The sequence below is a fragment of the Cyprinodon variegatus genome, unplaced genomic scaffold (genome assembly GCF_000732505.1).
Source record: "Cyprinodon variegatus isolate N-32 unplaced genomic scaffold, C_variegatus-1.0 Scaffold1182, whole genome shotgun sequence".
NCBI lineage: Eukaryota > Metazoa > Chordata > Actinopteri > Cyprinodontiformes > Cyprinodontidae > Cyprinodon > Cyprinodon variegatus.
The window spans coordinates 117,130-125,645 of record NW_015151635.1 but is presented as its reverse complement, the minus strand read 5'-3'; the positions used below and the strand labels follow the sequence as shown (position 1 = coordinate 125,645).

Here is an 8,516-nt window from a genome sequence, read left to right as displayed (position 1 = left end):
AAGATTAAAGTCCGAATTCTGACTTTTTTCCCATATTATACTGAAATAAAATGTAAAAATCAGTTAACTTTCTTTTCTTTTTTCAGTGGCCCCAATCCTCAACAGATACAGGAAATAAACATAGATATTTTTAATCAGAATACCATATGTTTTTTGCTGTGATGATAAAAGCCAAACAAACTGTATAAAAAAAAAAATCATTGAACATTATTGTGAAAAAAGATGTCAGTGTTTGTGCCATTTCAGATTGACTGCATATGCTGTGGTTTTCTTTTGGCTGCAGAGATAAAGGAACATGAAACAGATGGAGCATACCCTGAAGAACAACCTGCTGCTTCCCTTTGTGAGCCTCACATCAGTCCAGCTGTGAAACAAGAAGTTGAGCTTCACTTCGATGAAACAGCCGAGCACGCAGCGAGAGACGCAGCAAACGGAGGCGACCCCGTCTGGCCCGCCTGTGATGTGTTTGAGAACAGCTCCGTCGCCCTCCAGCAGCAGATTTTTCCCTCTAATGTCGAAGAGTATCCTTCCTCCAGAGACGTGCAGAGTTCATATCCATCCTCGGCAACCGAAGGAGCAGACGACTGCTTTACGCTGCCCATAAAAGCAGAGATCTCTGCGCTTCCTGAGTCTGGTTACACAGACACTTTGCATGGTGGCGTCATCCAGGGGGATTGTATGGAGTCTGCAGGACCGTCAGCAGCTTTGCCTCATGCCCAGGAGTCCACAGCAGGAGCATCGGGAGCAAATGAAGAAAATATTAACAACAAAATCAACAGCAGACCAAAAAGATTAATGACTGCGTGGAGAGCAAATCAGAGCGTCTACATCTGCTCGGTTTGCAACAAGGGTTTCCTTCGCCTGTCTCAGTTGGAGGAGCACAAGAGTAGCCACCAGTCCTCCAAACCTTTCAGGTGCCTTGAATGTGGGAAGTCTTTCACCCAGAAGACCCGGCTAAAGACGCACCAGAGGGTCCACACGGGAGAGAGGCCGTTCAGCTGCAGCATCTGCGGCAAGAGGTTCTCCAGGCAGGATAACTGCATGAGGCACGAGCGCTTCCACAGCGGGCTGAAGCCGTTCAGCTGCAGGCAGTGTGGCAAGAGCTTCACTGTGCTGGGAAACCTCAAAATCCACCAGGTTATCCACCTGCGGGGAAGGTAGCGCTTAAATCCATTCACTTTTAGCGGTTTAGCGAAAAATGTCGACTTTATTTATTAAATGTAAAAACCATTTACAATGCAGAAATCAGATTCAGACCGAGGAATGGACAATATGTCTGCAATCTTTTAAAAGAAAGGTTTAGATAAGGAATAAAAGGCAGATTTTTGTCTTGATTTTAGTCGATCCTGTTGATGTATAACCTTGTTTTGTCTGGATGTTGCTCATTAATGACTTATGAAATACACGGATTTCATTAAAAACCTTTAGTACTTTGTAAACCTTTGGTCTCAGTGCTTTTTCTCTTAACATAGACTTTCCTTTCCGACCCTTTTTTTTTCCTTTTTTTCCCCATTTCTGGGTTTATTGTCGGGTTTATTTCCCTGGTTTTCCAGGTTTATTGTCGACATTCATATTGTGAATTTCTACTGAGTTGCATCATTAATGGCTGGGATTTTATTTAGATTTGCGATAGAAAAAAGTGGAAAATGAGAAGAAACTCAGAGGAATATCTCGTAAAGTAGTTCCTTATCATAGATTTTTTTTTTTCTGGCCTCGAATTTAATTCTCAAAAGTCTTCTATTTGAATCTTAATTCCCCCCTTTAGACAAAGAGAAAACTCGTATCTTTTATAATTAATATTTTTAACCCAAAATATGAACATATTTGTGAATAGTGATAATTATTGCCTATTAAAATAGGTGAGGTGTGGATGATTACCGTAATTAATAATTAGTTTTTATTGTTACCAACTGAGAAAAAGATAAAGAAAATAAGAAATATTTCCTGTCTTAAACTAAGGGGAGTGACAGCCTGGTGGTTAGAGCATGGAATCCAGAGGTTCTGAGTTCGATCCCCCACTCCCACAGACTGCCACTCTGGGTCCCTGAGCAAAGACCCTTAACCCCACACTGCTCACTGGGCGCCGCACCATGGCAGCCCACTGCTCCCCAAGGGGATGGGTTAAATGCAGAGAGTTCATTTCATTGGTCTTAACTTGTGACAGCGTAATGACAATATAAAAGCTGCAAAAAAATAAGTTGAAAGATAGAAAAATGCTTCACTTGATTTTTTTATTGAAAAGTTTTTTTTCCTCTTTCGCATATTTTCTAGCAATTTTTTTTTATACTTTTGCAAATTACAAAAATGTAATTTTGTAATTATCCACGTTTTCTGTGATATGTATTTGTATTACATGTATATATTGGAATAAAATAATCCTTTACTAATAAAAAATGGCAAAAAGCCATTTTCACTTAAAAAATGGGGTTTTATTATGTTATTTATGAAGTTTTTTACATGATGCATCCTTCAAAGTAAAAATATTTTAATGCTATCTCCAATGAAGACAGGTTTCCTGTTTTTTTTTAAGCTTCCAAGCTTTATTTCCAAAGTCATATCATAAAAAAAAAAATAAAAAAGTCAAACTTGTGTATGGTACAGAATCCTTAACAACAACCTGATTATATTTGATTTTTTAATTCTTTTAACTTGTATCAGTGGTTATGGCTGAAAAAAATAAATAAAAGGAAATTAATAAACCACTTCTGTGAAAATTTGAATTTCGTAGAAGACTCGTAATAATAGAAGCCTGCTGGCCACAAAATATCTCTGCTAAAGGAACTGGCTGTTTTTTTCAATTCTTAGAAGAACAGCCAGACCTCAGAAGATTGAGGTCAAAGCAAAGCGCAGTCTGAAAACACATGAGGGGAAGTTGATTGTAATGGTGGGCACTGCAGCTGGAGCTACTGCTTCTATACGCACTAAGATTCTATTGTAATCCATGGAAATAAACCCATATTTACAGATTTCTGATTGAATTATCTCAGTGTCCTTAATGCTTCTTCCCTACACTTTATTAAGGACTCTTACCAGAACTGGAAATTGAGCAATTGCCTATTAGTGATTAAAAAAATGTGACAATCATTTTATAGGGACAGCCTTTAAATGTTAAACCTCTCATAATTTTACTGGAATGACAAAAATTCGAATAATTAATGATTCAGGTAACATAGGAAAATATTAAATATTTAAAATGGCAAGAATGACATTGCGAAGGATTTATCCGACATGGCCAATATTGTTATAATAATGGGAATATATCATGAACCTTCATTAATAAATTTAAAAAATCGAACTCAAAATATTATATTAATCTTTATCTCTGTTAACTGACATTTATGGACATATACTAAAACTATGTAGTGAAATGTCAAAATTTCATATTTTTTTTTGACTCAACAAAATACTAGTTAGAATGATGCAAGGAATTGTCTTGTTTCAGAATGAGTCTGTCTCTTTTATCTTAATGTAATTTTTTTAAAGTTTTGTATGTTTCCATTTGTTCTATTACTGCCTGATTATTTATTTATTACAAGTTAATTTGATCTCCTGTAAATAACTGTTATTTTCTCTTTTTTTGTAAGAAAGAAAAGTGGAGATTGCTACTTGAATGTAAATTAATGTTTTTTTTTATCAATACAGTAAAACAAAGAAGAAAAAAGACACTTACCCTACCTTAAAAGAGTTGCGTCTTTCTTCTACACTTTACGGTATTCTTGTTGTCATCACTTCCGTAAAGCGAGAGCTCGCGTTGTTTATGTCCTCTGATGGCACCAAGTAACTGTTGCTAGCTTAAAAGCTGGCTTGATAAAAATGACAAACAGATTAAATGGAAGGAGAGGTGGTCTGTGAGCGCTTAGCGGGCCTAACATCGCTCTTTACCTGCAAGCAGGAGACCTGAATCCAGGCGCTTCTTCCTCTCTTTTTTCTTTTTTGTAAAGTTTAGCCCCGTTTTTTCAGGGATTCCGTTCATTATGTTGAACGGCGTGGCTCTGCGCTCCCAGATCGCCTCCGTGATCGATGCTCTGGCCAAAGCAGCCGTGGCGGAGATCTCCAAAGTGGTGGAGGACGGGATGGTGGTGCTGCGGCTGGAGATGTGTCAGCGGGAGGATGAGATCGAGAGGCTGAAGAGCAGCATGGAGGTCCTGCATGGAGAGCTGAGGGCGGCGCGGCAGGCGGAGAGCCGGCGGCCCCCGGAGCTCCGCGGAGCAGACGGTGAGAAGAAAACACATCAGACATGTCAGAAATGATTTATTCAGAAGTTAAAACTACTCTAAGACACATCTACATCTCTGAATCAAGGTTTTAGCTCATTTCCTCCATGCATTTAAATGATCTGTGTCTAATAGAGGATCTAATTTGAGATCAAGTGGAAAATAAAATGGTTTTTTATCTGTATAGAAAGAAAAAATTCTACAAACATGCTTTCCATGTTTCCATAACCTGTTTGAGTTTATATTGTTATTTGTTTTAGGTCCTGTTCTAAATCAGCTTCATCAAGCCTCCTTTATGGAGTGATATCAGCTGCACTCGAAAAACTATCTAGATAATAGTAAAAGATGTCTTAAATTAAGTGTATTTACCCTTAATTTCAGTAGGTAAATGAGGTCGTTTGCCATGGATTGGGTATTTTTACTATTAAAATAAGATAATTAGATAACATCCACTTGAAATAAGGCAATGTAGTAGTTTTTTCTTATTTTAAGTGTAAATTATCTTGTTCCATTTGCAAAATTTCTCCTCAATCCAAGAAAAAATGCGGTTATATTAAGAAAAAATGCACTTATCTACATTTTGATTATATCCAGTGATGCATTCCCTTTATCTTCTGCAGCAGATGGCCCAGTTTTAGTTTCCTCTTTCATATCTCAGGCAGAAGCAGATAAGTCTTTAAAGGGTCAACAAACATTTTGAAAGGACGGGCACTATTTTTGGCTCATATCACTCTCTGTGACTTAATCTCAGTTTAGCAAAAATGAAACAAATTAATGGGTGAAATGTCTCTTTTTTTCACCCATTCTTTTGTTTAGACTCTTCCATTGTAGCAGCAGCTGTTCTGTTAGGGTCATTGTCCTGCCTGAGGGGGAAACTCCATCCAGTCTGAAGTATCTCTAAGATGTTCTTGTCGAGTCTCCTTGAGGCTTTGTCTTGACAGCAGCTTAGGGGTTTGCTGCTCTTTGGTTCGGCCCAGATTGTTGGGGATTCACAACAAAATAGTTTCCCTTTCAGCAGCTCTTCCTACCTGAGCTGTGACTCTACAGCTCCTCCAGTTACTATTGCTACTTTAAAGGAAGTCCGGTCAGCAATGAATGATTAGTGGATCGTTATCTATACCTAAAACTAATAATTTTGCAGTGATTTAATGGATTTAGCATTAATCAGTAAAAAAATGAGAACAATAATTTTCGTTGCGATCCGTGAGGCCGGGAGCAGCCATTTTTGCCCAAATATAGTATCTCCTCCTTACATTTTCTGGCAGTGACGTCACGGTGCGGTAAGCCTAGCGCCATTCTCTCCTGCTTTACAAGCAAAATCAATGGGAATGACTAGAAACATCTGCAATCAACAACAATTATTGAAGATTTCCAGAGGACTTCACCATTGAAATTCACCAGAGCTATAGTGAAACTGACAATGCCCATGTGCATGGCAGCTGGATGTTGTAATACATCGGGTAAAAGTGAAAAAAAAGAGTTATTCCAGCTTTGTGATTCCTGATCCTCCAGGGACAGGTTCATCGTTGGATTGCCAACTTGAAGAGGGAGGATTCACCATTGAACTTCTGGCCAGAGAAAAAAGACGTAATATGTAGCCAACATTTGGAAGAAGAATGTTTTCAAGATGACTTGGATAATAGCGCGTTGTGACAAACACCAGATACAGCACTGGGACTTGATCAACAGCCGATACCGCACCGTGACGTCACAAGGTGGCAGTAGTGTTCTTTGACAAACATGGATGCTTCCTGTAAAGCACATTCAAATGAAAATTATTACAATATAGAATCATTTCATATTTAAAGTACTTTCAGAAGTTTGAATTCTGGATATGAGCGGACTTTTCCTTTCATCTTACTATTGGATTGGTATGAAGAAGCCTGTTTTAAATGTCTGCACATCCTAATGACCCATCTGTCTGCTTTGTTCCTAAATGCTGATGCTGTTGGTTTGCTAATTTACACTCAGATTGACTCTTTCTAATAATTAAATGACTCCATGTGTAATAAAGTAGGTGGCTCTTTGTTTTATATAGAAATATTTTAAATGAGTATGAATAATGTGAAAGAAGCTGAATTAGTAGGGTATAGAAAAATGGTGAGTTTGTTTTCTTTTTATCAAATGCAAATGTCTTCAACTCACTTTTAATCCCCAGAGGTCCCATAATGGCAGAACTGAACTGGATCAACCAGTTTATGCTTTGTTGATTTAGTCAGAGGAAACCTAATGGATTCTCCAGGGGCCCATGTTTATCACCAGAGGGGGATTTACCATTAGGCAATACTAGGCAGTTACCTAGCACCCCAAGTTCCTGGAGGTCCCATAAAAACTCAGTTTACATGTATATTTAATACAACTATTCCTTATTTGTGCACATTTATTATGTTTTTAATAAAAATGATTTTGCTAAAATACCATCAGAACGCAGAATGTCCATTTGCTGCACATGTTCAGGTCCAAACAGACAGCAGCAAACCATTTGAAAACAAACTGTTGCCAACTTAGCGTATTTGTCGCTATATTTTTCAGACCCCTCTGCTTTTATTTCCAAAAAGTGCCTAGCGCCAAATCTAGCGACTTTTTTCTGCTACTGGAGACTTTGGCAACAACATCTAAAAGCAGCGAACTCTGCTCTCCAGAGCAAGTAGATTGGTAACCCCGCCTCCTGCTCTCCTCTATCTTGTCTGCTGTCATGATTCATGCAGCGATTATTTCATCCAAATTAAAAATGGAGAACAGATAAGCAGATCATGGCTCGTCTACAGTGAAAAGAAGGACTGGGTTATTTAGTTTTGCCATCGCCTTTATGGAAACACAGGAAGGAGCAATCAGCTAAGTGAGCTTAGTGCTTGGAAAACATTTTTTAATTTCTTTTGAGACAGCATGAAAAGTCAAGTCATAAGTACAAAACATAGAGAGGAAAACAAGAAGAGAGGGACAAAACCTAGAACAAATAATGCATGTCTATTCTATTAACATTTCTGTATCTGTATAATGGGTCTGTTTTATATGTTGTCTTCTCAATTCATGCCTGTTTTTGCTTAGGGCCCAAAATTTCCTAAATCCACCCCTGTTTATTACATGCAGGTATCAATTTAAACCTCAGCAGTAAATAATAGAATAGATGATGGATACCAAACTACTGCGATACTGGATGGTATAAGCAAAATACAATGAACATGATTATCCAACATAGACTCAATGCTGGCCGTGCTAAAGGTGCAATAAATCACCTCAGTTTCATTTTAGTTTCCTCTTTTTTTCTTTACAGAAAGTCATCAGGGTGTTGGAAATGAGCAGATCTTGGCTGAAAAGGCTTCCTCTGATGAAAAGCACAGCCTGCCATCCGTACCTGAAGTACAGGTGAAATGTGAACCCGTGGAGCAGAGAAGTGAGGACAGCAGAGCGCCGCTGGAAGGGTCTCTGTACGGAGGAGGCCAGTGGAGATCAGGGACACAGAAGGAGGCCGGAGGCAGCAGCTCTGACTACCTAAGTTTAGGTCAGAACTCCTTCTCCTGTCTCTCTGAGCCGCCTTTGGACGGCGGCCTGGTCTTGTCCTGCGGCACGTCGGGCGGGTTTCCTCAGAGCCCGTTCAGCCGAGGGCTTATGGGTTACAACCAGTACAGGAACACGGTTCGGAGACGAACGGTGAAGAGGCTGATGTTCAAGAAAGGCTTCATCTGTCCGTACTGCGGCAAGTGCTTCGAACGCGCCGGGCACCTCGAGAGACACAAGAGGATTCACACCGGCGAGAAACCGTACCGCTGCGAGATCTGTGGACGGCGGTTCAATCAGAAGTGCAGCCTTAAGGAGCACATGAAGATTCACAGAAGAAGTAAGTAAAACACAGCATTACTCAGAACAGTTTGGCCACTTTCCAGTCATGATTATCTATAAAACTTGTCCCACTGCTTCGTCTAAACCAGTTTGATTTCCCACAGCCAACAGAGAGCCATGCCTTCAGGTTATTTAAAAGCCTCGCTGCATCAAGTTAGAGAAAAAAAGCAAAGAATAAATCACAATAACGGTTGTAATTACGGCTTAGTTGCATCTGTTCTCTCATTCTTGTTCTCCTATTATTATGGTTGTTCTTCCACTTCTGTTTTTGATCCCAGACAATAAATTCTGTATAAGGTTTAAGGGTAGAAAATAAAAACCTGCCATATAGATTTGTCTACACAGCATTAAATATGGCATTTAAAAAATTTATTTTCTCACAGAAATTTAGCATCCATGTCCTCCTTTTAATCTGAGATACTGCTATGATGCTTGTGATTTAATCCAGGATGTAAATTATCA

At 39.0% G+C, this 8,516-nt stretch overlaps 2 protein-coding genes and 1 long non-coding RNA gene across 4 annotated transcripts in view; 2 read left to right on the top strand and 1 right to left on the bottom strand.

The window, feature by feature from the left end:
* The window catches only part of LOC107101985 (gastrula zinc finger protein 5-1-like), a 6,929-nt gene extending 5,199 nt beyond the window's left edge, over positions 1 to 1,730 (top strand). Inside the window, exon 2 of the mRNA XM_015401094.1 lies at positions 284 to 1,730. Within this exon, the coding sequence (XP_015256580.1) occupies positions 284 to 1,161 (878 nt within the window). The 3' untranslated portion in view covers positions 1,162 to 1,730. The remainder of the gene's footprint in view (positions 1 to 283) is intronic.
* Positions 994 to 4,121, bottom strand: LOC107101987. 2 transcript variants are annotated; one of them, XR_001482109.1, is made up of 3 exons: positions 3,883 to 4,121; positions 3,676 to 3,799; positions 994 to 1,146 (listed from the first exon to the last, which is right to left on the bottom strand). It is a non-coding gene; the product is annotated as an uncharacterized LOC107101987 (long non-coding RNA). The 2 variants fall into 2 exon arrangements; XR_001482108.1 differs by having other exon boundaries at positions 3,676 to 3,803; positions 3,883 to 4,016.
* Positions 3,684 to 8,516, top strand: part of LOC107101984 (zinc finger protein 135-like) — a 26,533-nt gene continuing 21,700 nt past the window's right edge. Inside the window, exons 1-2 of the mRNA XM_015401093.1 lie at positions 3,684 to 4,215; positions 7,489 to 8,052. Coding sequence (XP_015256579.1) covers positions 3,975 to 4,215; positions 7,489 to 8,052 — 805 coding nt within the window. The 5' untranslated portion in view covers positions 3,684 to 3,974. The remainder of the gene's footprint in view (positions 4,216 to 7,488; positions 8,053 to 8,516) is intronic.